The 26,911-nt window shown below is 32.4% G+C and overlaps 5 protein-coding genes across 6 annotated transcripts; 1 reads left to right on the top strand and 4 right to left on the bottom strand.

Annotated features, from left to right (window-relative positions):
- Window positions 1-330: 330 nt before the first annotated feature.
- LOC137816256 (putative acetyltransferase At3g50280) lies at window positions 331-2,356 on the top strand. Its single transcript, XM_068619333.2, has 2 exons — window positions 331-1,016; window positions 1,391-2,356. The coding sequence occupies exons 1-2, from the start codon at window positions 380-382 to the stop codon at window positions 2,176-2,178; spliced, it is 1,425 nt and encodes a 474-aa protein (XP_068475434.2). The 5' UTR covers window positions 331-379; the 3' UTR covers window positions 2,179-2,356.
- Window positions 2,357-7,943: 5,587 nt separating this feature from the next.
- Window positions 7,944-12,015, bottom strand: LOC137815059 (26S proteasome non-ATPase regulatory subunit 7 homolog A). The gene is made up of 10 exons (XM_068618089.2): window positions 11,816-12,015; window positions 10,828-10,920; window positions 10,656-10,737; window positions 10,274-10,370; window positions 10,039-10,114; window positions 9,831-9,889; window positions 9,557-9,679; window positions 9,235-9,292; window positions 9,069-9,154; window positions 7,944-8,264 (listed from the first exon to the last, which is right to left on the bottom strand). Exons 1-10 carry the CDS (start codon window positions 12,000-12,002, stop codon window positions 8,196-8,198), a joined length of 930 nt encoding a protein of 309 aa, XP_068474190.1. The 5' UTR covers window positions 12,003-12,015; the 3' UTR covers window positions 7,944-8,195.
- Window positions 12,016-14,196: 2,181 nt separating this feature from the next.
- Window positions 14,197-15,028, bottom strand: LOC137816257 (WUSCHEL-related homeobox 5). Of its 2 annotated transcripts, none has more exons than XM_068619335.2 (2): window positions 14,597-15,028; window positions 14,197-14,498 (listed from the first exon to the last, which is right to left on the bottom strand). In XM_068619335.2, the coding sequence occupies exons 1-2, from the start codon at window positions 14,925-14,927 to the stop codon at window positions 14,296-14,298; spliced, it is 534 nt and encodes a 177-aa protein (XP_068475436.1). In that variant the 5' UTR covers window positions 14,928-15,028; the 3' UTR covers window positions 14,197-14,295. The 2 variants fall into 2 exon arrangements, with proteins under 2 accessions (XP_068475436.1, XP_068475435.1); XM_068619334.2 differs by having other exon boundaries at window positions 14,197-14,501.
- A 3,283-nt stretch (window positions 15,029-18,311) lies between these two features.
- On the bottom strand, window positions 18,312-22,167 carry EIF2 (eukaryotic translation initiation factor 2). The gene is made up of 6 exons (XM_068618062.2): window positions 21,753-22,167; window positions 20,472-20,551; window positions 19,944-20,173; window positions 18,999-19,120; window positions 18,816-18,929; window positions 18,312-18,651 (listed from the first exon to the last, which is right to left on the bottom strand). The coding sequence occupies exons 1-6, from the start codon at window positions 21,981-21,983 to the stop codon at window positions 18,562-18,564; spliced, it is 867 nt and encodes a 288-aa protein (XP_068474163.1). The 5' UTR covers window positions 21,984-22,167; the 3' UTR covers window positions 18,312-18,561.
- Window positions 22,168-24,057: 1,890 nt separating this feature from the next.
- Window positions 24,058-25,431, bottom strand: LOC137815060 (putative aquaporin PIP-type 7a). The gene is made up of 4 exons (XM_068618090.2): window positions 25,044-25,431; window positions 24,663-24,961; window positions 24,432-24,572; window positions 24,058-24,311 (listed from the first exon to the last, which is right to left on the bottom strand). Exons 1-4 carry the CDS (start codon window positions 25,378-25,380, stop codon window positions 24,219-24,221), a joined length of 870 nt encoding a protein of 289 aa, XP_068474191.1. The 5' UTR covers window positions 25,381-25,431; the 3' UTR covers window positions 24,058-24,218.
- Between the last annotated feature and the right edge of the window lie 1,480 nt (window positions 25,432-26,911).

Below are 26,911 nucleotides of genomic sequence, written 5' to 3' on the forward strand. Positions count from 1 at the left end.
CATTACAACTATTAATATTATTGTTTTAATATTTTTTCATATTATTCAATTTCAAATTTATTTTTATTATATAAATTTATTACATAAAAAATTATATATAACTTTAAGGGTCGTAAATAATAACAATGGTCTTTCATCACATAATTTTTTTTTCTTTCTTCTCTCTTCTTAATATGGTTATTTATTACTTATTTTCTTCTTTATCTCTCTCCTCCATAATTTATTTTCAGATGTTTAAAGAAGAGTTAAAAGTGTTTATCCTTAAGGGTATGAGCACACATACATGTTTGGTAGTTAGTATAAATAAGGCACACCCATCGTTCTCTTTTCCACAGAAACAAGAGTTTGAAGAACACATTCGTTTTTGTTACATACAAAAATGTCTTCTCCATCTTCTCCTTGTGATTCAGTCACAGTGATTTCAAAATGCAAAGTTGTCCCTCTGAAGAACTCCACTGTGGGAGATCTGAAACTCTCAATCTCAGACCTTAACATGCTCTTATGTCACTACATCCAAAAGGGGTGTCTCTTCACCACCCCATCTCCACCGTCTCAACCTCTCATCCCTCATCTCACCAAAGCACTATCCCACACACTCTCCCTTTTCCCTCCCTTTGCAGGTCGCCTCAAAACTGATGTTGACGGCTACGTCTACATCGCATGCAACGACGCTGGCGTCGATCTCATCCACGCCACCGCCACTCATATCTCCGTCGCCGACCTCCTGTCGTCGTCCGATGTTCATCCAACCGTCAAGCACCTCTTCCCTTTCCACCACAAAATTAGCTACGCTGCTCATTCTTCCCCTATCATGGCCTTTCAGGTCACCGAACTCGCTGACGGCGTTTTCGTCGGTTGTGCTGTCTGTCACGCCGTCACCGACGGTGCCACCTTCTGGAACTTCTTTAACACTTTCGCCGCCATTTCGCGAGGAGAAACCGCTTGTCCCTCCAGGCTCCCGGATTTTCGTCGGGATTCCATCCTCTCCTCGAACGTCGTGCTTCGACTGCCAAAAGGTGACAATACTTGAAATCAAAACTTTTTTTTTAATTTCTATACATAAATGCTTTATGATTATAACTTTTAATTAAAAAAATATTATTATATTTTTTCTTCTTTCACAATCTTCAATATATTTTTATATAAGACGAATGTTGTTGTGGAAATTTTATTCTCAGATGACTTTTAATTAATTAAAAAAGAAAGAAAAAATGTAAGTTGTTATTAATTTGAATTATTGGATAAGAAAAGAGTTTTGAGGGTAAAAGGTATTAGTAGTAAAATAAATTAAAATTTATTTATAAAAACAAGAATGAAATGTTTTGAATTATAGAGAAAATTAATAATTATATACAGAGTGCAGAGTAACTAACTTTCTTTGTTTAAGTAGAAATCAAGGTCACCTTCAATGTTGACGCGCCGTTTCGCGAGAAAATTTTCAGTTTCAGCCGTGAATCAATTCAGAAGCTGAAAGCCTCGGTGAACAGCAGCATGTTTACGGCGGAGAACGTTGATGTGGCGGATGAGTTGACGGCGAAACTGAACGGCGACACAGAACTGAAAACAGCTAGCGAAGGCGTAAGGGGTGAAAGAACAGAGATTTCTTCGTTCCAATCGTTGTGCGCACTGATGTGGAAGGTGGTGACGAGGGCGAGGAATATGGAGAAGTCTAAAATGACGTCGTTTCGAACGGCTGTTAATATTCGGAAACGCATGAAGCCCGAGTTGGAGGACTGTTACTTCGGAAATGCGCTTCAGAGCATTACGACGTGTGCAAAGGTGGGTGATGTGGTGTCGAAGGACCTTCCATGGTGCGCAGAGCAACTGAATAGGAGCGTGAAGGCGTTTGATAGCGCTACGGTGCAGCGCAATGTGGAGAATTGGGAGAGTGATCCCAAGTGCTACGAGTTAGGGAACCATGACGGCGCCACTGTGCAGATGGGAAGCTCGCCAAGATTTCCGATGTATGACAACGATTTTGGATGGGGGCGGCCCGTAACCGTGCGGAGCGGCGGAGCAAACAAGTTTGACGGTAAGTTGTCGGCGTTTCCCGGGAGTAGTGGCGATGGCAGCGTGGATGTGGAGGTGGTTTTGGCGGCTGAAACAATGGCGCAACTGGAGTCCGATCCTGAATTCATGGTTTACGTGTCTGCGCAGAGCGTAGGGAGTCGTGTTTGAACGTGAAAGGAAATAATAAGTTTTATCGTAATCTTGTTATTGGTAGATTATGTTTATGTTTAACTATAATTAACTATGTCTTGTTGTTTGCGCCAACATCTTTGCATGGATGTAATATGTATTATCGCTATTTACTATTATTGGTTTGAGTTCTTGAAAATCTTATAGTTTTTTAAAACATCTTTCTTTATTAAATTTTATTAAATGAAGAATTATTCTAATTAAAGGAGATGTCTCCTTATTAAAACATAAATTGAGTTAGAAAAATTAAGTAAGAAACAGTGATTTTTAGTTTTAAAAAATATTGTAATTTAGTCTGTCATTTTGAAATATATTCTTAAATTAATTACAATCTTATATATACATTTAATATTTATAATTAACGTTCTTTTTTTTTTATGAAACATAGATGAGATCTTTTATATTAAAATCATTTTGAGTTCGGTTTATAACCTTACAACCCCCTAGTCTCATGGGTAAGTCAATGAGACTAATAAACTTAAATATTAAATTTTAGATATGACTTCATAGCCCAACCTCATGCAAAAGACAACGAGGTTCATAAGTTCATAAACATTATTTATATAGATTGACATTAAAACCGTTTCATCACATAATGAGGCTCGGTTCATAACCTCACAGCCTCTTAGTCTCAGGTATAAGCCAATGAAGCTAATAAGTTTGTTGGTATTGCTTGATTCCACCTTTCAACTGACTTCCGATAGTGGATCGAACTTGAGCTTGACACTTCTTTTACCTGCAATAAATATAATTTAAAACTCAATAATTTAGAAATAACTAAATGAAAGGTCTCTAACAAAATGATTATGATAAGAGAAAATGTTCAAAAGCATAAGTACATTGCAGTTTTGGTAACTTAATTCCTGAAGTTCTATATTTTTTAATTTAATAAACTTTCTATCCATTCTAATTAATAACATAATTGAATTCATGAAAATAATTTTTATTATTGACCAAAATGATTTGAATGCTCCAAATGTTTATGATTATCCTTCTCACGAAATTTAACCAACAAGTCATTTTTAATTGTTATTACGAAAATATTAAAATATAAAACAAAATTTAAAAAGTAGGAGAATTATCCAACACTAACATAGTTTTATACAAACAATTTTTAATGCATAAAAGAGTATTAAATTAAATATAAAAATTAAACCTAGAGAACATTAAAATAGTAAAGTAAGACAACAAAAATTACTTACCATTGAGGAAAGAACATTAAAAGAGTAAAGCAAGACAACAAAATTACTCACCATCATGGAAATTGTGTTTGGAATGTACCTAGTGGTTTGCAAGAGAAATGGTTTGATGGTGTGTGTGCTGCCTTGTGAAATAAGAAATTTTTTTCATATATGTTGTGGAGGTAGAAAAAGTTTTACAAATGTTCTAGTTAAGAGAGATGTCTTCTTACTAGAACATACAGTTAAGCTGAAAACCGTGGTTTCTAAACCTAAAAAATGTTGTGTCTTATGAGATCATCTTTTTTTCCTTATATAAGGTAGTACTCTCCTTCTCTTTGTATTTGGTCTTATTTTAAGTTATATTTTCAAATTAATTACAATCTCGCATATACAGTCAATCTCCATAATTAACGTCCTCCCCCTCTTCATGAGAAATAAATGAAACATTTTTCATTAACTTTAGAGATCGTGAGATCGACATTAAAATCATTTCACCATATGATTGAACTCGACGCATGACCTCATAGCCCCTAGCCTCAGGCGTAAGCCAATGAGACTAATAAACTTAAACATTAAATTCCAGATGTCAATATCATATATGCTTTCAGCCTATTATTGGGCTTGGCCCATGACCTCACAACCCCAGAGTCTCTAACATAAGCTAATGATATTAATAAGTTCATAATCATTATTTACATAAATCGACATTAGAATCGTTTCATCACGAACTCGACCCATAATCTTATAATATTAAATATTAAATACTCTGTATACTAAGTTTAAATTTTATTCTACAAATACCAATAAAATTAAATGAACTAATTGTATTTAATGATTATAGAAGAACCCCACCAATTAATTATATCTTAAAAAAAAAAAAACTTTTAGTTTCTCATATATTTATAATATAGGTATGCATATATATCCTCCTCTCCACTTACGTGTGTTCCCATTGGGCAATAATGGGGGTACCATTCCTATGAACAAGTAAAAGTTGTACTCATGATTTCGCCATATCAGTCCCATACGTCTAGTAGCATTCTTATTTAATCATTGTAATGGGGCAATAATGTTTTCACAGATCACGTAATTGTAATGTACTTATTTAATCATTGTGTTCACGAACTAATATAGTGAATTTACTCTTTCAATATTGGTGAAACTATAATTTATTAATTTAATCTCATACTAATTATTTTTTTTTATTCTTTAATAAGTATTTTTTTTATTTAACATTTAAAAGTTGTAATTTTTAAGTACAAAGAAGGTAAATGATTTTTCCTAATCCAATTCTTTTATAAATCATGTAAATTACAGAAAAAAATGTAAGCGGAAAATTAAGTACACACTATTTTCCACTGATTATAATGTAACATATAAATTCCATAGTGCAACTGCCATGTTTCTGCTTTTATAAATGTGTTTCCTCCTGTAATAGTTTTTTTTTTATATTATTTATTAAGTAGTATTTTTTATATTATTTTACCTATAAAATATATTGGGAACAATAAAATATTTACATTATCTAATAAAAAAATGTGATTCAAATATTATATTGAAAAATATTGTATTATGAGTATGAGGTATTACATGTCCCATCTTTATACAAATACATTTTATACATTTTTTTACAAATATTACTACCTTAAGAGTACCTCTCCACATAATTAGCTTCTAATACATATATTTTCTTCATATATATATATATATATATATATATATATATATATAATAAATTATAATTATTTTATTGAAAGAAGAAATTAATAACCATTAATTTATGAAATACTCGTTTCTTTTTAATCGTTAAGATTTTGAAATATTTTTTTTTTAATTTAAATGTTATTTTAAAATTTGTGAAGAGATCAAAAGTATAATAGATGAACTTCTTCCCAAATATTTTCAGAAGAAACTAAAATAAAATAAGTTTTTTATAAATGAAAATAAATAAATTATAAAAATCTTGTAAAATAATATCTTGGTAACCTTTTTTAAATAAGATTTTCAGTTATATGTAAATGATGAAAATTTTAATTTAACTTTTTTTGTTTTTATTAAATTTTTATAGAAATTTTTATCCAAATAAACGGTTACTGAGATGTATTATGCACGAGACTAATCTAAAACTATATATATATATATATATATATATATATTATAATAAAATCATTTATGATTAAAATAGTTTTAAAATATAATTAATGTATGCGCCATTTTAATTTTTAAAAATCAATATCCTTATATGTATATGTGATAAATGTTAATCAATATCTTAAATTACTTATTAAGAAAAAAAAAAACAGTGATGTACGTTCACATATGTTTTCTATGGTGAGAATTTTTGTAGTGTATTAGTATAAATTTATAAAACAAATAAAAAGTAAGAATGTTATGTAAAGTAAGATTAAAGTTTAATTAACAAAGTATGTAAGTACATAAGTAAGGATGTATGTAGATTGGTTTAAATGGCATTACAGAAGTGATGTGAATGGAAAATAGCGTTGAATTTGTTTTAAAAAAGAACATAAGAGAAATAGAATGAGGGGTAAAGATAAATAGTACAAGGAAACTCATTTTTTTATTTCCTTTTTTTCATTTTATTTTTTTGTCTAAAACAAAATCAAAATATCTTTTCTCTTTCTTGGTTAATTTATGACTACAATTTAATGAAAGGAAACTTTATAGTTCCAATCTTGAGTTTGTCTTGATATGTACAAGAAATACACCATATTGTATTGTTATTTAAATGGAAAGCTTATCAAAACCAACATTGTTTTTGTGAAATGAGAAGGAAATAACATTTATAAAAAAAAAAATACATATCAAAATGTTAGTAATGATTTAATTCATATTTCTCTTTTTACAATAAACTAGATAATAGAAATCATTTTTTTCACAAAAGTGATATAAGTTGACTTGGTAATTACAAAAAAAATTTATTACGAGATTAATTAAATCATATATGGATTAAACAACTTTTACATAGAAAACATATAATACTATGATTATTGGCGTATAAATAGAAAATGGTAAGTATTTTGCATATTCTTTTATTAATAAAACATTCTGATTCAATAAGCCATATTTTATGGAAATAAAAATGTAAAAATGTTTTTTGAAGTCTTCTCCTAAAACAACTAGGAACGCATTTCAAAAGTAATTGACGAACCAAAAGCTCATAAAAAAGGGTGAAAAGATTTCATTTCTTGCATAAAGAGTTTAAAACCATTTACTTGGTTGTATTGGTTTTTAAAACGGGGCAAACGTTTGTTTGAGCAGAAGTTAGTAACTTAGCATTTGGTTTTTTTATGGAAAAATGCTTTAAGAACGTATACCATGTCTAGTATGTACGATTAAACGTATACCATGTTAAAGATTTTTTAGAAAAATCGTTGAAACATAAATTGTAGGGGTGGCCTTGGATTTTCCAAAAGATCCAATCCAAATCCAAATAAATATATCCACTTTAAATAGATCAAAATATAATTAATTTTTTTAAAAATTCATTTAAAAAGTGAGATTAAGTTTACATTAAATCTACTTTGTTAATTATATTGAATCCACTTTGTAAATTACATTAAATTCATTTTGATATGGACACAGACTAACTTGGCTTGAACTGGACCTAAGCCGACTCAACCTGGACATGGACCAACTCGGCTCTACATCGAACCAGACCCAGACGCTCAACATCGACCTGGGTCCGGACGACTCGACCGAACAACCAGACATCGGTCCGGGCCCGAACTAGTCGACATCAACCCGGACCCGGACAACTCAACATTGACCCCGACCCAAACGACTCTACATCACCCCCGGCCAAAACGACTCGACGTCTACTTGGGCCGAAACTACTCGACATCGACATGGGCTGGAACGACTCAACATCAGCCCGAGCCCGTTCACCTTGAAATCGATATGGGCTCACTCGCATCGAAATCAGCCAAGACCCCTCGGCTTCACATCGGCCCGAGCACACACAACTCAACATCGACCCCAACCCGGACGACTCAATATCGACCCAAGCCCGAATGACTCAACATCGACCCAGACCCGCTCAGCTCTACATCAACCCGAGCCCGAACGTCTCAAAATCAACCCACGACTCAACATCGACACGAGCCCGAACGACTCGACATCAATGCGGGCACGCTCGACTTGACATCGGCACAGGATTGCTTGACTCAACATCGATGCGGGCCCCCTCGGCTCGACATCAATGATGCATTTAAATTGACACAAACTTCACTTCTTGTTTTACAAAAATGATTTGCATTTAAATTCAAGATGATGTGTTACTAAAATTAACACTTCTGGGGCAATATATCAAAAATCTAGAACTTGCAAGTAATTTACGATCTAAGTAATTTACCATTGCAATTAGCAGATACTTGCTTATTTGCAGGTTATACTCCCACCACCCCCAATCTTAGCTAACATGGTTCAATCTATTGCCTAGTCCATAAACTATAATATGGTATGTTACATGATTTCTTTCTAGTTGCAACTCAACACAATGCACGGGATTCAGCGGATACAGGTCAATTAAAAATCAGCAAAAAATTACCAGAGCAAAGATTCATTTCTGATATCTTCAATCAATTTGTTTATAATAACGAATTCTTTAAGAGCCGTTACCAAAGCTACCGAACAAAGAAAATGAGCAACGTAATGAAGAGTAAAATACACGGAGCACCGGAACAAGCATAAAAGGATCATTATGCCATGTTAGGTGTAAGTTTCTAACCCGACAAAAGTGAAAAAGGTGTTACAATCTCAATCCAAGGAGTTCCGACCATCACAATCCATCAAAACTTATGCAGCTGCACTCGGCACTGGAACTGACTTTGAGTCTTCTGCCCGCTCATGTTCTTTGTTAAGCATCTGAAATCACATTCCAAAAAATAAAGACATGAAACACAGTAAATCGCTGATGATTTAACAACCTCTTTCACCTGACAAGATTAACTCATCATTTATGATATAGATATAATCCATGTACCCAGTAGGTGTAAGCAGAAATCAATTGGAATTCACTAGTTTGAATCCAGGAATCCAAACTGAACCAATTAAATTGGTTTTTGATTTTTAACCTAATCAAATCAAATTCAATTTGAATCAAACTCAATGTGATTAGTAGAATTAGATTTATGAACTACCAAAAACTCAACAAAATCAGTATTGTAAGTTTTTTGCTATTAAATATTGTGCATGGAATTTTATAGCACAATCTTTTTTTCTTTTTTAACTTCGCTATTATTTAGTTAATTTAAGCCACTTACAATAAGATGTAATTTACCGCTTTCAAGGACAGGACTATGCAACTTTTTTTTGACAAAATAATGTATTCATTCTATGCCTAAAATAAATTTTTTGTACATTTACATATCAGTGGACTTAAATCGATTCAAACCAACCAGTTTTTTATTGGTTCTGGATCATGCAATTTAAAAAGAAAAATTCAAACCAATAAAAATTAATTGGTTTGGATTTCATTTTCCTTGAATCCTGTTCAAAGTAATGCATGAACACACCTAAGCTCATCAAGTGCCTAGCTTGTACAAATGGAGCACTAAATTTTTCTCCAACCTTGCCACAATTGCTATTTTCATAATTTAATACCAAAATATTAAGTAATCAGCAAACATAAATGATACTTGCAGCAAAAATTAGGGAAATGTTTCTAACCTTGTTGTTAATCAAGTTGTGGAGTGCAATTACACTTCTAATGAGAGACGAGAGGTATATTACCAGCATCATATCATTGGTTTTCACTACACAAGACAGATCAACTATTTAAAAGAGATATTCTAGAAAAACATGACATTGAAAAATACAAGTCACAAATCATAACCTGCAAACGCCTTGATAAGATCGGCAACATTGAGATTCGGTAGCAGGTTAAACACGTCCTGGAAAATTGCAATAGAAATGAGAAGGAATAATGTAGCGTAAGAAAAAAGGAAAAAAATGCTTCTATTATTCCAAGTAATTAAATTAAAGCCTTCCAGCCATTAATGTCACATCACATGTTTTGTTAGTTTTCTTACAAAACGTTACAAATTAAACTAAGAAATTTGGATCAGCAGACAATACTTAATCAAGATTCTTTAACCAATTGATAACAAAGCCAAATAATCAGAGGCATTAACTGAGCCAGAATACGAGAAACAAACCTGCAGATGGTACAGGATCTCATGGTTTAATGGAAGTTTTCCATCAATAACAAGGTCAAGGTAACTCCTTATCTCTTTAAGTCTAGCATCCAAACCTTTCAAGGCTGTAAGTTTTGCACTTACCTGAGTAAAAATTACATTGTCAACACTAAACATTAATTTTTTTTCTTTTAAAAGGACAACAAAAGTATAAGCAGTGAAAAAAAAATCAAGAAAAATGAACACAAAGTGAAAGGAATTAATAAATAAGGACATCATGACGGAATAATGAAACCTCAGTCGCAAGGGTGCTAATGGTTGTATCTTTTACATCTCTAAGCAAATGTTCCACTCCTGCACAGGGGTAAGAAAAAAATAAAAGAAGAGGAATTGGTTACACTACTGTATGGATAATAAAATTCAGAATTTTCATATTAGAAAGTTTATAAACAGAATAAAAAAAGAAAAATTACAGCAGTTTTATGTTCAATGGCATGGAATACCTATTTCTTCAACTTCATGAGCTGCAATCTCTGATGGCACATGTACAAAGACCTTTTGGCTTTTCTGGGTGGCATTCTGCATTCAAAATAAACTATATGTAACTTTCTTTGACAACTAATTTAGTAATGAGCAAACTCCCTTCCCACCATCATATACAGCAATATTACTTATGCAATAATATCAGTAAAAACAATATAACATTTCTATTACAGATATAAAGGACTTAATTTCTACCTCTTTAACCTCTTCAACGGCGTAATATGCTTTTGTTGGGATTCCCAATTCCTTGGGTTCAACATCAATGATAACCAAGACAGGATTTGGAACATAACTGCAATCGTTACAAGCTTGGTCAATTTGGAAAAAGTTTGAACAGGGTACACACAGCTACAGATGAACACGAGTAAAGACAGAATGAAGCAAAGACCATAAAAGTAACACTTAGTTTAAATTTATTAAAAACATATTGATGAGGATAAGGAACTTCCAATGTGTGTGTATCTATGTTATTTTATTTTTCCTGTAAAACTACGAAATATTTATGCTCAAATGAAGTGAAGAAAACACATTGCATTTGAAATATTATTATACCCAGATATTCGGATCAATAACATACTCATTAAATAAGCCATGAATGTCAAGGTCATTTTCACGCAGCTTTGGACCAGTGCTATACCACCCCACAACATGCTCCTTTGCTGTAAACCAAAACAAAAAATCCATGTTCAATTAGTTAGAGATATTCAATTGAAATAAAATAAAGGAAAAGGAAATTGTCCAACTCATACCATTTATTCTTTTAAACATGGAAAACATTGATTCATGGTAATTGTGATCAAGAAACCAAATGCTGGGATCTTTGTCATCTTCTTCAAACGGCACTGTCAATAAGATAACTAAAAAGTGAGCAATGTTCTCAATATCAAAATCGTAAAACATAGTATCCTAACAAGGTTAGAACGATCTTACCAAAATGTAAAATTGTACTAATACATACACACGTATAGAATAGGTAAGAAACAGATAAATAGCAACATTAAAGCAAACATCAAACTGAAATTTAATAACCATGACGTCCAAAGAGACTCATAATATAATTAGTTGCGTAATATCCACCAGTTCCAGACCACTATCTCCAAGCCCAAAAAAGGAAATGTTCAGTGATTACAAAGCAAACCAAAACACTAAACCAGTAACAGCATCCAGAGATGAGAAAGATGTGCAGGGAATCAGCAAGACAGCAAAAGAGAGGGTCAGGCGAGAAGGCAAAGAACGGCTTAAGACAGCAGCAAGGCAGGCGAGTGAAAGAGAAAGTGTATATGAACGGCAATTATGGTGCAGAAGAAAGAATAGATGAATCTGTAAAGCGCTTGGACACATATAAACAAAGGTGGAGGAGCAAATGCAACGCATGGTCAACGGAGTAGACACACAGAGACACAAAACTTACACGAATTGATCAACGACATGCCACTGCTCTCAACTTCATTTTACTCAGCAACATGCTTTTAAGGTCTCTAAAGTAATTACTATCTTGGCCACCACGCTAAATAAACCTAGCTATACATTAAATTTACATGTTCAAGAGATTTACAGCAAGAGAGGTTTTAGTGTCGGAGTTTCTATTAATCAAGTTTCAGGATCAACAAACACACGATCTCACTACCAATATCTATTAGCTAGACAAAATTAGGGCACAAATCCTTGCAACAACTCTAACAATTGAGTAAAGGAATGCGGTAATGGAAAAGGAAAAGGAAAAGGACAGATCCGAACCGGCGTAGCTGTTGGTAACGTCGACCGTGCCTCTGAAAGAGGAGCCAAGCAAAACGCCGACAACGCGCTTGCGAGTGTCCTTGGCGACTCTGTTGTAGTTGTCGACGATGCTAAGAAGCACTAGCGGGTGAACCACGACCTTCTCGATTGGTCGAGATGAGATTTGCTGCGTCTTTATCACGTCCATTGCAATTTCAGAAACTCCGATTTCCCTCTTTCTTCCTCTTCTTCTTCTTCCAACTTCAATTCTTTTCTTCTCCCTCTCCTCTCTTCTCTTCTGCGCCTCACCAACCGGCTTTTCCTTTTCCTTTTCTTCAACTTTTCTTTGCGTGTTGTGTTGGATTGGACTCTCATCTTATTTAATCCCTCGATATTGTACAACGGCCCACTTTTTCTGTCCTCAAACTGCTTTGGGCTTCAAGCCCAATCTTAAATCGAAACTTCCAGAAAAAATAGTTAATTCATACTAGGTGAAAATTACTAATATCATTTCATTTTATTATATTATATTTATTCAAATGTTATTTTTTATTTGATTAAAATTTGTACTAATAATAAAGAAAACTAATGAAGGTATAGTTGTGACTAAATAAAAGATATTTTTCATACTGGACATGCTATCATCTTGGTGTGATATCATATGAACCGGTCCAATTTTGCGAATAAACCAATGACTTTTTGCAATATTTTTAAAACAAATCCACACATTGATGTATATAATCCATAAAAATACAAAAAAAAACACTCATACAAATACAAGCAAATTTTAACACTAAGCCAAATTGATTAGCAAATTATATATAACTATTTTTTTATTATTATATTGGTTTGTGTAATCATAATACCATAAATTATTATTTTTTAAATAAGATCATAAATTTGAATAATAGATTTTACCTCGTCGATCAATTTTAAACTGCACCCAATTTTTATGTAAGATGATAAAAAATACCCTTAAATAAAAGTAACAGTCCAAATAAAAAATACTTTTATAATTCTCTTTCTGAAACACGTTTCTGAATTTGGATTTTTTTAACACTGAATTTTGGAAATCTTTTTCCGTAAGTTTTCAAAAAAATTCTGGAATTGAAAATAAGATCATGAATTCGAATAATAGAATTTACATCGACAATTACTTCCCGCACCTGATCAATCAATTTTAAACTGTATTCGATTTTTATGTGAAATGATAAAAAATGCCTTTGCATAAAAGTGGGGCCGAATCAAAAATACTTTTGCAATTCCTTTTCTAAAACATGTTTTTAGATTTGGATTTTTTGGAACACTTTTATAAATCTCATAAATCTTTTTCCATAATATGTTTTTAATTTTTTTTCTGATTTTTTTTTTCAAAATGTATTTTTTGTATTTTGAAATTATTTTTTAATAGGATTTTGATTTTCGAATTCTATTATGAAATTTCGTTTCTGAAACATAATAATCTATTTAAAAAAAAAATCCATAATATATTTTTGAATTTTTTGAATTTTCAGATTTTCAGTTCAAGATAAAGAAGGGTAATTTAAATTTTTTGAAAGAAGATCTGGTACAAATCACAATTAATGAGGTGGAGGAAGAATTTGGCTTTTACCTCCTCCTATGTTAGATATGGGCTAGAATCAATGTTTAGTGTTTAGGCCCAGGACTATAAACAGCTGTACAGTATTTCAGAGTGGACTCTTTCTTCCTACACCTCCATACCTTCTTGTGCCACCCCATACTAAATATGAAAATACTATTTTATCATTTTTTTTCACCCCCTTAGATTTGAAATAATAAGCTTATGGATTATGTAATCCGGATAAATTCCGGATTACATAATCCGGAAGTCAATTTCATATTTAGAAAAGACTTCCGGATTATGCAATCCAGAAGCTAATAACACATCTGAAAAAAAGACTTCCAGATTACATAATCCGGAAGCTAATCTTATGTATAGAGAAGACTTCCGGATTATGTAATCCGGAAGCTAATCACAAAAGACTTCCGGATTACATAATTCGAAAGCTAATTTTGAATCTAGAAAAAGACTTCCGGATTATGTAATCCGGAATATTGAAAAGGGTATTTTTGGAGTAAGAAAAATTTATGGGGGTGGCACAAGAAGGTATGGAGGTGCAGGAAGAAGCAGCCTAGTATTTTTAGCATGGTGGCACAAGAGTGTATCCTAGTATTTTTAGCATTCAATTTTGACTTTCGTCAACTAACTCTTTTAAGAATATTATGGTTTTCTTGAAAAACATCAAGAAATTATAAATATAATTAAATAGATGTTAAATAGTAAAATTATTATTAGAATGCAGAGTTATTAGAATCACAAGCATTGAAGATATCTAACGACAATCCAACAGAGTATACTCAGAAAAAAAAAAAAAAAAAAAAAAAAACTAACACGACGAACATGCAGAGAAGAATGTCCAAGAATTTATCAAAGAAAACCCTTCTCTTTTCTAACCACCACCCGAAAAAGATTCTCATGTTCACGTGAAACTCAAGCGAAGATCTAATGGTGAATGATTCATTTGTTCCTCCTCTGTGAAAGAAAACACTGTATTATTCCTGCAGTCACTTGCATGAACCCTCATATTCTCTGATTCTGATTCACAAAAAGAGTTCAGGGGGAACAGTTGAAGGGTCTCAGTGACTTTCTCAGTCTCAGAAACGTCATATAGCTGAGTAAAATCTGCTAAAAGAAACATATCAGATAACATATTAGACCAATATGTTTGGTGTTTGAAAGAAGATTGTGGTGATACAAAATGAATCTGATATGGTACTTACTTTGTGTGAAAAAATTAATGGAGATAGAGTTTTCACTACGAGTCACATCCCTATCAACCTTGCGACGCTTTTGTCTTTCCCTGGCCTTATGGTTCTGAAACCAATAGAACACATTTTTGCTCTCAATCTTACCATAAAAACTGAGCTGATTAGAGATCTTTTGAATCTGATCAATGCTTGGGTTTCGAAGTCCAGAACTGAACAGTTGAGTCAGAACCTTAGCCTGCTCAGTTGTGGGATTCCAACGCCCACACTTGGTACCACTACCACTACCTCTATTACAACCAACATTTTCACCTCTGAAACAAAAATCTGACATGCCCTCTTCCATAGAATTTCACTATCAGAAGCCACTCAATGATTATGTGCCTCTGAACCTTAGCTCTGGGCTTCTGAACCATAAAGATCTCAGTCCGTGTACATTTATAATGCCATGACTCAATAATCTAGTACCAAAATCTTTTACCTTTTCCACTTTGTTTTTTGTATTTGCTTTTGGGGATTACAGATCAACCACTATGTTTTATAATTCATCTTCTGTCTTATTGAATTTAGGAAATATGAGACTAATGAACACTGAACAACATGTGTAGTTTGATTTAGCCTAGTTTTTTGTGCTAATAAAGAAGTAGAAAAGAGAAAGACATGCGCAAAAGCAGTCACTATTCAACGTTTTGGTCTGAGGCCGAAAACATGTACGTATTGATTAAACTATATATGTAGTTTATGCTATGGAAACATATTTAAATGTTTTCCACTTCTCCTGCTATTCTTCTTAGATACAATACTGCTATTCTCCTGTAATTTTCAATGCTTTATGTTTCACCAATTATACTTATGAGATTAATCTAATTCCATGAAGAAGTGTGAGTTGAGCCAAAATTTGTTTTTAAAAGAAGTGGTTGTCTTCTAAAGTTTGTAAAGAACGGTCTAAAGTAGTTTTATATGTAAGTATGAAGGAGAGACAAAGGGAAGTGAAAGTCAAAGTTGCATATTGTTTCATCTCTTTTGGACTATTGTGATCAGAGTAAAGACTGACATAGAAACGAGTTAGGTTGACTAGTTTTCATGGAAAACTTCTTTTTAAGATGTGAAAACATATACTAGTGACAACGAACCCACCCAATTGATTGATTTTAGAGGAACAATTCAAGACCTACAAAAAGGAGAGTAACTTGGCTTTTCTTATGTCACTTTCTCTTGTCTTTAACATTTGTCTTTCGAACAGGGACTCAAAGTAGAGTGTGATGAAATAGTAGTAATAGTATGATACAATACTATTATTTGGTAGTGAAGAAAGGAGAGAGGATCACTTCCTACAATTCTCGAGGATCATTTGTCTGTTCATAGTTGGCAATAAGGGGTTTGGGTACTCTAACTTGTAGGACTTTTGGACTGAAGTTGTTATCCCAACTTCAAATACTAGGCATCTAGTTATTTGTCATACACAAAAATACCTCATCGAGCAGCTAAGAATTCTTTAAGAAGGTTAAGTGTTTCAAGTGCTTCGTTCCAATATAATTAAATCTCATTAATTTTAAGTATAATTCTATATTTCAATTATTTGGATTAAAAAAAGTGATAAAAAAAAAATTACACAAAAAGTAATTGACCAGTTTCTTTGTCAAATAAGTCATCATTATAGTACTTCATGCTAAGAAAATGGTTAGTAATATTGTAAGTGTCTTTGCAAAATTTCATGAAGAAAATGTCACAAGATTTTGAAACAACATGGAAATATATGAAATTTCTGATTTGTTTAATTCAGTTATCTAAGGGTTCGAGGAAGGTAACACAACTTGAAATCAACTGAATCAATCAAAAATCAAACGCGATCGCAAATAACATAATTCTTTTAATTTTGAATTAAGCACGAATATTATTTACCAATTTGAACAATCACGATAGATATTTATATTTGATCTCTTCTACCAAAAAAAACATCCACTTTATTGATAAACTATAATTTTAGCTATTTTTATATAAAGAACTTTTTTTACTCTGTCTTTTCTAATTGTCAAAGATCCCCCAAAAAATAGAACAATAATACTTATATACACTCCATGGATGATCAAATTTCTTGCATTCATTAAGCTAATTCTTAGTTTTACTTGAGTAATAATAAAGATTGCATAATTATATGAAATTTTTATCTTTAAGAAAAAATGTTTTGCTCTAGATCAAATATTATATTTAGAAAAATTGTATCTATACTTTTGATTATTCACGAGATATTTGTCTAACTATTTGTGACTTTCCCAGTTAAATTAGAATTTTAGTTTGAATTTTTTCATTTTATTAAATAATAACTTGAAACTCCAAATATGATATTATCAATAGTATTTTATTCGTTTTTTAAATTTATTAAAAAAAAGGTTTAGTAAAAATAATTCTATAAAAACGGTTTAGTAAAAAAAAGAATTATTCTATTTATATACTTTATAATCAATTTAAAATCTACAATACACCATCTCGAATTAAAGAGATCAAACATAAAAGTTGAGGGAAAATCGATAATTGATAGTATAATAGACTAAAATTTCAATTAGAATATACTTTTAACTGTTTTAATACTATATTAAACTAATAAAATTTAAATCTAACTCTTCCAACAAAACCACATGTATAAGGTGATATTTACTCTAATTATATACTATTAATTAATCTTATTTCTAACTTATATGGGATTTTCAACAAAGTTTTGAAAAAAAATTGCTCTACTTTTCATACTTTACCAATTTTATATTCCATCTGTGTCAAAAGACAACAAGTGACTAAAAGTCCTCCATTGTATTTTGCTTGATTGTAGCCGCTGAGTGAAATAGTGTTAGTTTGGTAAACCAAAGATTAATATAATGTGTTAATGAGAACTATTATCACAATTATGTAAAGGTGCATGCATCAAATAGATCAATTAGTTAGCATAAGGAATAAATTAATTTTGAAGTAAATAAACCCTAAACCCTATACTTCATGGCCAAAAAATATATAACCTAAAAAAATAGTTTTTCTGTTAAATAGAAAATAAATTAAAAAACTGTTCAAATCAAAATGTCTTTATTTATAAAATGAAGGATTATAGACCAACAATATTAATTTCAAATATTAAATTGTTTTTTTTATCAGCAAAATTTAAATTGGTTAATTTATAAATATTTGATCAAATTACTGCCGCATTGTGACTAAACTATTGTGTATTGTGGAAGTCTAAGGGCAGGATTTAGAATAAGAATTAGTAGAGTGCAGTGTGAATGTTTGACGTCTTTCTGTATCAGCCTGCGTCTTTTATACTTTCATCGACTTTGTAATCCTTAACAGCTCATTCATTTAAAAAGGATGAAAGGAAAAGAAATGCTAAATTAACAACACACACATTGAATGGCAATAATCGCTACATATTGTTCTTATTCAAACTTCAAACATTACATTTTTTAAGCCTGAAAGATTTAAAAAGCACTATTAAAAAACAATTAACAATAATAAAAGTAATAATAGAGAAAATAGACCGGCTTGTTCTTTAGCAAAAAAGTTTAATAATACAATATAATACTATATTAGTATCATTTGATAAAAAGTTTTAGAAAAAATCTCCATTCTTCAGAAAAAAAAATCTAATAGAAAACCAAAAACGAAAATAAATTTCAAGATTAACTTCTAAAAGAAAAATATCATTTTGTCAAGCTTTATCCAATCGCAAGAAGAAACAAATAGGCAATGGAGGGAAGGCATTCGCTCATATTACATTAAAATTAACAAGGGGAAGCTACAACGGCATACCTTGCTAATATCCAAGTGAACTAAATAAACTATGCAAAGAGGACCCAAAATATTAAAAAAATATATATAAAGCAAAGTAAAACTGGAGTATAAAACGCTAACATTCCACGTTTCTGGAAATTTGACATAATAATGACAACAAAACTATCAGGAAAATTTGTCTTCCACGACACAAAGAGGCGAAAGAATCACAGAATCTGGGCAGCTGTGTTCAGTTTTTCGGCCAAGCTAAGCTGCGTTCTTGTGATGCTAGATAAATATAGCAAAAGCAAGTGATCCTGAAATGGATGAAACACCCGTGTCAGCACAACAACACTATGAAAGACAAGTTCACAAGCCAAAAAAATAATAATTGTTCAATCAATCACGTTACAAAATTTTCATCAAAACTGAAGTATGAAATTCTAAGCTATCATTCACCAGTAAAGCATCAAAATATTACCTGCAAGCTATCGTTCACAAGCTTATCAAAAACCCGTGGAGACACTTTAGGAAGGGAACCTACAGCATCGGATATAAATCTCCCAATTTTGTTGTCTGGCGCAACTCGCCCTTCCTGTGATGAAAAACTAATTAATACGATCTTATAGGACATGAGGAGAGATTAAAGATGTCAATATCATACCACAACATCGTCAACATATTTGTAGATATCATCAATCAAGACTAGTAGATGTTGCATTGATGCTTCCATCCCTTCTAAATCTGAAGGAATTTTGTCAACTGCAGTTGCCTTAAGCATATCAACTGCCATTACCAGAATAAACATAAATTCAGCTATAAACATTTCAGAATCATTATTATAGAAAGATAATTTCAACGTTAGTTAAAGGATGCAATTGAAAAGACATCGCCATAGCATAGTGGAGAATATAGATCAGAAAATTCCATCATAAAGATAAAATTTCAAGGACCTTTCTTTCTATACTATGAATATAAACATATGAACAGCTTAAATAACTATGAACTTTCATCCAAGTGAACGTCCAACCAGATGACAATTAAAAAGGGACATTAAAGCACCCACAATCCATACACTAAAAAGCTGAACCAGAGAAAACAGTTTGGAATAAGAGGATAGGGAATCCTTAGTTGAAGACTCAGTGAAGTACCACAAAATTTCATTCAGTGAAACTAGAGGTTTTCAGATTAAAGGAGGATAACTTTATATTAAAGAATGACTTTAGACTTAGAAGGTATGTCATGAAAAATTACTTCATCAAGAACTAAAGAAAGAAGGTCAAGAAAGTCAGAGAGCACGTGTTTAGACTGCATCCTTTTGGCACAATGCAATGCATGACTTATTTACATAATTATCAATTAAATAATTTCAAAATACTCCATATCAAGCAATATTCTAGAATACAACTCACAGAAAACAAGTTACTGATGAAGAGAAGAAAATTAAAACATTTGTTTCAAGTGCATCCAAGGAAGTAAGCACATACTCTTTATTAAGTATATAAAATAAGAGACAAGAGTAAAGAGTGAGAGAGAGTGAGAGAGAGAGAGAAGAATGGGAAAAGGAAAGAGAGAGGTGATTGAAAATACAGGCCCAAGAATTACTTACATCCAATTCGCTCTGCTTCAACCATACGAAGATCTAATGGGATTTCCTGAAACTGTGCAGCAATTTGCCGTTCTCCAAGAGATAAATTGTTGGACACGTATGCTTTGATGGTACCCCCTCCATTTGTAAACCCAGTATCAACAGTCAAATGAATAGGATTTTGTACTTCTCGAGAATAAAACTCGTGGATTAATGCACTACCACCAGTTACTCCAAGACCAGTAGAATACCTGAATAAATAGCCAAAGTTAGCATTGCTTTCTTTCTCCAGGAAAATAAATAAATAAAACAGGATTCAGTCTATTTATACCCATCACCGAAGCTCCCCCCTGAAAAACATTTATTTTTTCCAATAGGATCCAACAAAACCAACTTTATTTATAAGTCAAATATTGCAGATGCCTCCACCAAAAGTAAACGTCATTTAACCTAGGCCATATGGATTTCAAAGTACTCTTGACCACCACTTCATTGAGAATACTATCATGATAATAAAAAAAATTACGTTTTACAAAAAAATGGAATTACCATCCAACTATGATTTCTTTTGGATTCACTTTTTGGTGGGATATTAACATGTTGTGGTGGTACTCTATATCCAAAGCAACCTGTAGATTAAACAAGTTAAAATATCAGAACAATTTTTAGTAAGACCGGAAGCTGAAATGTAAGAAGAAATAGAATCTGCAACCAGAAGAGAGACGGTTAAAGCCAACTGCAAAAGTTCAATAATAGAGTCAAAGGTAAATTTTAACAATGCAACTCTTTTATAGGCTTTAAATACTAGTGTCAACTATACAGGTATCGAATATAATTTTAACGTAATATTAAAAATTAAAACCTTTCAATCTTTTTAAGAAATCCATGCAGTACGCTCAATATAATTGACTCAGAATTACTAATCTCAACTTCCATGACAAAGATAAAAATAAATTGCCTCAACAGGACATAAATTAAACATATACATCTTCTCCTATAAGAGGCCCTAAGCCAGATTTCACCTGGCTGTAGGATAAGGCTGTCATTATTTGTCTAGGCTTAAACTGACTTTCAATTAAGAAATGGGCATCCCTCTTCCTTCCGTCCAGTTTGAGTTTCAGAATGAGAACAAAACAATTAAATAATGTGAGAATAGTATATGAGCCTTAAACTATGTTTGAATATCAATTAAAGAATAAATTGGGAGAGAACAGAGAGGAGTTACAAATTGCTAGTATGCAACAATTAACCAGAACAGAGAGCATAGTAATCAAAACCAAATTACTAATAAAAGCTCGGGTCTTTATTGGATAAAATTCTCTCACCTGTAGGAGAAAAAAATAAGAAAGTAAAATGCATAATGTTTCTTTCTATCATAACTCCCTGGGTTAACATTTTCTTGGCATAGGCTAATTCATAAAAGTTTTCTTATTTGACTTCCCCAAAGGTTTATTTTAATTTGTAATAAGGTAGGTTTACCTTACACCTTTCTTTTTTTTCCTATCCTAAAAGTACTTACTGAGAAGTTTATCCACACAATGCCTAAATAATAAAGAAACAGCAATGAGAAAACATGTCGCATATGGTCAATCCAATGCGAGAAATATATTGGAGCATACACAAACCTAAATGCAAATCCAAATCAAAACATAAACTAAACTAGATAAATAAATAAAACTACAAAATATAAATGTAACATCCAATTTCTCAGATCCAGATGCGGAACTAAATTCCAAATGTATAGAAGGCAAGATAACATAAGCAGCTACCAAGGTTTTACCCTAATTATCGATGATAATATAAATAATGATAAAAAAAAGAGTAAAGGACCTGCTCAATAGACTCGTTGTGAGGAACAGCATAGGAATTGCGAATGTCGACGGTTCCATCGGGAAGGACGGATCCGAGAAGGGTTCCGATGACACGGTCTGCTTGGTCAGGACGCCGAACGTAGCAATCGCAGATGTTGAAGATAACGAGAGGGTGAACCTTCGCCGAGATGCTTTGCGAAGAAGAAGATGATGAAGAGAATTGCAACACTGTGCGATCGCTCGACGCCATGTTCGGAGATTCGATTCTGCACCGTCACTACTCACAGCACCGAACAAGGCGTGCAAACACAGCACAACGCAAGCACCCTAATCTGGAAGTAGGGTTTTACAAATGGGCTCCTCAATATTCAGGTTTTGGTCAATAGGCCGGTCAGCAATCACAATTCCCTTTTTTCTGATGTAAGCTTTACTTCAAAAAAACAAAGCCCATAAGGCCCAATAATAAAAGGGTCAGTTACATACGCTAAGTTTTTTTTTTTTAAATAAAAAATATGCTACTTACACAGATATATTTTTAGGGTTCAATGTATGTCTACAACATTAATAAAAAAGATTATCTCTTTTAACTTTTTTTCCATACAAATTCTTACTTTTTATCTAATAACTCTAAAAAATACTATTTACAATCAAATTATTTAATTTATAATTCCTTTTTATCTATATTTTAATAATTATTCTAATATTTGTTTATTTTTTAAATTATTTTAAGACAAATTGAACACACGTATACATATACAAATGTGTTTTCACTAATTAATATATAAGAAAAAACTATTATCTTTCTTTTCTCCATCTAATTTATATTGCAATGAATAATAAAGCACATAATTAAAAAATAGCACTTTTGTGTACTTTGTTGTTGAAGAAAGTGATATCTGAAAGAAAAAATTTATTGCTCTATATATATATATATATATATAGGGAGAGTATTTTTTTAATAAAACAAATTTAATTTTACTTTCCAATTTTTAGACGTTCAAAATATTAAAATTTTAATTAAATTCTACGAAACTATTTTTATTTATAGGATTATTTTTTTGAAATTATTATTAATTTTTTAAAATATATTTAAACAGTAATCTTTAATATTTTAATTAATAATATGTTTTAAACTTCAGTATCAAAATATTTTTAAATGAATTAGGTTAAAAATAAATTGTGGAAAAAATTAAAAATATTATACTATTTTTTTAAATATTTTTCAAATTAAAAAAAATGTTGTATTTTAAACTATGAATTTTATAGTAAAAATAATTAATATTCTAAATAAAATGATAATTTAAAAACTAGTTAAATATAAATTTTAAAATTATATAGCTTAAAATAAAAATTTATAAAAGAAAATAAATAATTAAATTTATTAGATAAATATTTTTATTTAAAAAATAATTATGATTCAAGGAGAAATTTAACTGTCATCGTCTGAGGATGACGTGACTTCAATACAAAAATAAATTAGCTAGGTTTATTAAGTTTTTAAAAAAAGTTATCAACTATAATTATAACTTTACGTGAAGTGATGACTTCTCTATTTATGTAATCTTCTGGGCTGGTGTAATTTTATGATCAAATTACATTATTCTTATCATTTTCCCTATCACTTTCACAAGTATTTTTTACAAAGATAATTTCTATGTTTTTTTTTATTAAAGATAAACAAATCAACTAAATATATAAATTTCATCTCATCAAACTCATAATATTAAAGGTCAATGAGTCATCAAGAATCCTGCCTAATTTCCTTTAACTTGTAACTTTGTGTTAATGCTTGGCCCCTCTTATTTATTTGTATCTTGTTTTTAGCGGATGCTACATGTAAAACCGTAAAAAAAAATGGTACGAGAAAGAGGATTTGTCGGTTTAGGAAAAGGCCCGTGATACTTTAACACCGTAAAACACATCTATTTAACAATTGATAAATTAATATTTTAATTATATTTATCTTATTTTGTTAATTTAAATATTATTATAAAGAATTGTTAAATGAAAGTAAGTTACTTAACAAATCTTTCCTTTGGAAAATCATGACTTCTGGTTCGTGAAGAAGCATTTTTAGTTTTAAATGTGCTAACAACTCAAATAGCAACATGGGAATGATGATATATCTTTGGCAATCAATCTTTAATTACATGTGGTGTGGTTTATGAATTCAGGGTTGTGTGAGTTAGGCATCACCACCCACCCACCTTAATAATGCAACAATATTAGTAGTGTGCATAATTGAATGTAATTTGAGCATATACCCAATGAAAGATGCCAAACGCAGAGGGACAAAACACTCTCAAGAAAAAGAGGCACAACAATGAGCCCAGAAAAAGAGGACGTTGTTTTTTATTTCACAAGCAATTACAGCACACATCGCTCATGGTCATCTTCCAACTTAAATAACAGATAACAATATAAAATTAGACCATAAACTTTGCTTCGTCTGGTTCTTTTACCCACTCATCACAAGCTTCATCCCTTAGCTGGATTTGAAGGGAATAGCTCTGATCACGACTTGGTGGTAAAGAGCCGCAAGAGCTGCTCCAACGAAGGGTCCAACCCAGAAAATCCACTGTGCAACAAAAATGCAAAAGGTTATAAATAACACTGCATTACCTCATTAACTTGGTTCCTGAAAATTCTAAAATTTGATAAAACTATATTTCAAAATTTACAGAGAAAGATAACATACGTGATCATCCCAGCCAAGGTCTTTGTTGAAGATGATGGCAGCACCGAGACTTCGAGCAGGGTTGATACCAGTGCCAGTGATTGGGATGGTGGCCAAGTGCACCAAGAACACAGCGAACCCAATGGGCAAGGGTGCCAAAATCTGATCATTTCATCAATATTATTATTAACACATTTATATATGTATTTATCTAAAAATAAAATTCATGCATAATAACATGAGGGTACATACAGGAACGTGTGAGTCTCTAGCGCTACGCTTGGCATCAGTGGCTGAGAAAACAGTGTAGACAAGAACGAAGGTTCCAACAATCTCAGCACCGAGTCCATCGCCTTTTGTGTAACCAGGGGCAACGAAGTTGGCACCACCGTTGTGTTTGCCGAAGAATGTTTTTCCCTCGAAACCCTTGACCACACCAGCTCCAACGATAGCACCCAGAACCTGCATCACTATGTAGAACACTGCCCTAGTCAACGACAATTTCCTCGCCAAGAAGAGTCCGAATGTCACAGCCGGGTTAATGTGTCCCCCTGCATCACACACCAACACAAACCATTAGTATAATTATAACAGCATAACAGCATATGAAAGAAAGAGAGGAAGTGTTTTGACCTGAGATTCCAGCGGTGCAGTAAACGAGAGCAAAGATCATACCACCGAAGGACCAAGCAATGCCTTGAATGCCAACGGTTGCGCACTTGGAATCGGACCTATTGACACCCATGACGGTTAAGATGGTTATGTAGAGGAAAAGAAAAGTGGCTACAAACTCCGCTATTCCGGCTCGGTAGAATGACCAAGAAGTGAGTTCGGAGGGGTCGAACAGTGGAGCCGATGGAGGCTCTTTGTAGTCCTTTCCATCGTCTTGGATCTGAGCCGCAGTGCCAATGGGTTGCCTCTCCGAGAATTTGTTCGCTCCCAGTGAAACATCTTGCTCCTTTCCCTCCATTTTTGCTCACTCTATCCCTCACACAGTGGTGATGATGATGAAGATGATGATGATGATGGTTGTGTTGAGGGGATTATTTATATATGCGTAGAGTGTTATAATGGATTAGAAAAGAAAATTAGAAATTGAGGGTGAGTGGGGGGTGGCTGGTGGGGCCTAATGATGTTGTGATTTCTTATCTTTTTGGCCGTCCAATCATTCTGATTCATGAATTGGTATGAAGGGGACTTCGTTGGAAGACTATGATCGGAGAAACAGACAATGGTACTGTCCTTGCTGGCACGCCTCTAACCACGGAGACCATGGCCCACTGTGCCATTTTTCCATTCAGTTGCACATGCTCATATAAATATGCACAAGAGATGGAATTCGATTTCGCCATGTTTTAATTCCACTGTCAAATTCAAATGCACTCACCGTCATTCTACTCAAATTGTCGTTTTCAATTTTCATAGCCTATTGTCACAACATCTTACACCTTCAAGAGTCATAAGACTACCGATTTTACCAAATTACACCTACCTCAAGATTCAACACTAGTTCAAGATTAACCGATAATCAAAACTACGACACTAAACGTAGGATTAACAAGATTAATTAGTGGTTAAATACTAAATGATACACTCTTAATCATTATTTAATTTGATTCAATAATAATAAACTCATGCAAATCATTTTATACTAATAGCACCGAGTGTTGAACACCGAAATTTTATTTGATCTTCAGAGTGTCTTTTACAGGTACCATTCGAGCTAGAAGTTTAAGAAAACAAGGAGTAGAGAAGCGAGATGAGTATAAGGAGATCGTTCGAGTGAAGGGAAAAAATGTATACCAACCAATTGAGAAAAAGACAATCATTCTCTTAGTTTCAACCTGGTTGAAGAACAATTAATTTATGTTCCTGTTAGGGATATGAGACCTAGAGAACTATTGAAGTCTTCGTCTTTCTCCTTCGGTCAGGCAGGTTGTTGGGTATTTGACTGGGGTTCTTCTCGTTTTCGTACTTCTCCTTTGGCTCTCGGTCTCGGGTGAACACTGAATGGGGTACCTGTGGAAGGCACTCCGATGCTCAAGTCAGTAAAGCGGGTGATCAGTATTCGGGTAGGTGCACAGTAATAAATGACGTACATTTCTCCTTGGGATGTGTGTTATTTATATTATTTTAATGAACTTATCTTATTGGGTCTGATTAGTGGAATGAACCTCACTTATGGGTGTATTACCTAGTTCTTAATGACGAATTAGCTTTATTGACCTTGGTTTGAGCATTGATGGATGTATGGGTCGGTCGGCCAGGCCGACTGTGACGATTTCCCTCGTCTTGACCAAGTTTCTGTAATCTCGACTAAGTTTTCCCAATCTCAGTCAGCAAGCCCGAATCTCGATCAGGATGACCGAATCTTCGATCTTGCCCATACCAATACAATTTACATTTCTCCCAACAACCATTGTCTTAAATATATTTAGATTAATTTGTTGTAATGTTAGACTATAATATTGTTGCTTGCTTGTAAAAAGTTCAACACTATA

Source organism: Phaseolus vulgaris, chromosome 1, assembly GCF_051622355.1.
Source record: "Phaseolus vulgaris cultivar YP4 chromosome 1, ASM5162235v1, whole genome shotgun sequence".
In the NCBI taxonomy this organism is placed as follows: Eukaryota; Viridiplantae; Streptophyta; class Magnoliopsida; order Fabales; family Fabaceae; genus Phaseolus; species Phaseolus vulgaris.

What these genes read in the sequence shown, in the direction of transcription:
- LOC137816256 (XM_068619333.2), top strand. Translation starts at nt 380, where the DNA reads ATGTCTTCTCCATCTTCTCCTTGTGATTCAGTCACAGTGATTTCAAAA. An exon ending in CGTGCTTCGACTGCCAAAAG is followed by an intron (nt 1,017 to 1,390) that starts GTGACAATACTT and finishes TTGTTTAAGTAG; the next exon opens with AAATCAAGGTCACCTTCAAT.
- LOC137815059 (XM_068618089.2), bottom strand. Translation starts at nt 12,002, where the DNA reads ATGGACGTGATAAAGACGCAGCAAATCTCATCTCGACCAATCGAGAAG. An exon ending in CATGTTTAAAAGAATAAATG is followed by an intron (nt 10,738 to 10,827) that starts GTATGAGTTGGA and finishes TTTGGTTTACAG; the next exon opens with CAAAGGAGCATGTTGTGGGG. An exon ending in TCTTATCAAGGCGTTTGCAG is followed by an intron (nt 9,155 to 9,234) that starts GTTATGATTTGT and finishes TGTCTTGTGTAG; the next exon opens with TGAAAACCAATGATATGATG.
- LOC137816257 (XM_068619334.2), bottom strand. Translation starts at nt 14,927, where the DNA reads ATGGAAGAGGGCATGTCAGATTTTTGTTTCAGAGGTGAAAATGTTGGT. An exon ending in CATTAATTTTTTCACACAAA is followed by an intron (nt 14,502 to 14,596) that starts GTAAGTACCATA and finishes TGTTTCTTTTAG; the next exon opens with CAGATTTTACTCAGCTATAT.
- EIF2 (XM_068618062.2), bottom strand. Translation starts at nt 21,983, where the DNA reads ATGGCGTCGAGCGATCGCACAGTGTTGCAATTCTCTTCATCATCTTCT. An exon ending in AAAGAAATCATAGTTGGATG is followed by an intron (nt 20,174 to 20,471) that starts GTAATTCCATTT and finishes CTATTTATTCAG; the next exon opens with GTATTCTACTGGTCTTGGAG. An exon ending in TTGTGAACGATAGCTTGCAG is followed by an intron (nt 18,652 to 18,815) that starts GTAATATTTTGA and finishes CATCCATTTCAG; the next exon opens with GATCACTTGCTTTTGCTATA.
- LOC137815060 (XM_068618090.2), bottom strand. Translation starts at nt 25,380, where the DNA reads ATGGAGGGAAAGGAGCAAGATGTTTCACTGGGAGCGAACAAATTCTCG. An exon ending in CTGCACCGCTGGAATCTCAG is followed by an intron (nt 24,962 to 25,043) that starts GTCAAAACACTT and finishes TGTGTGATGCAG; the next exon opens with GGGGACACATTAACCCGGCT. An exon ending in CTAGAGACTCACACGTTCCT is followed by an intron (nt 24,573 to 24,662) that starts GTATGTACCCTC and finishes TGAAATGATCAG; the next exon opens with ATTTTGGCACCCTTGCCCAT.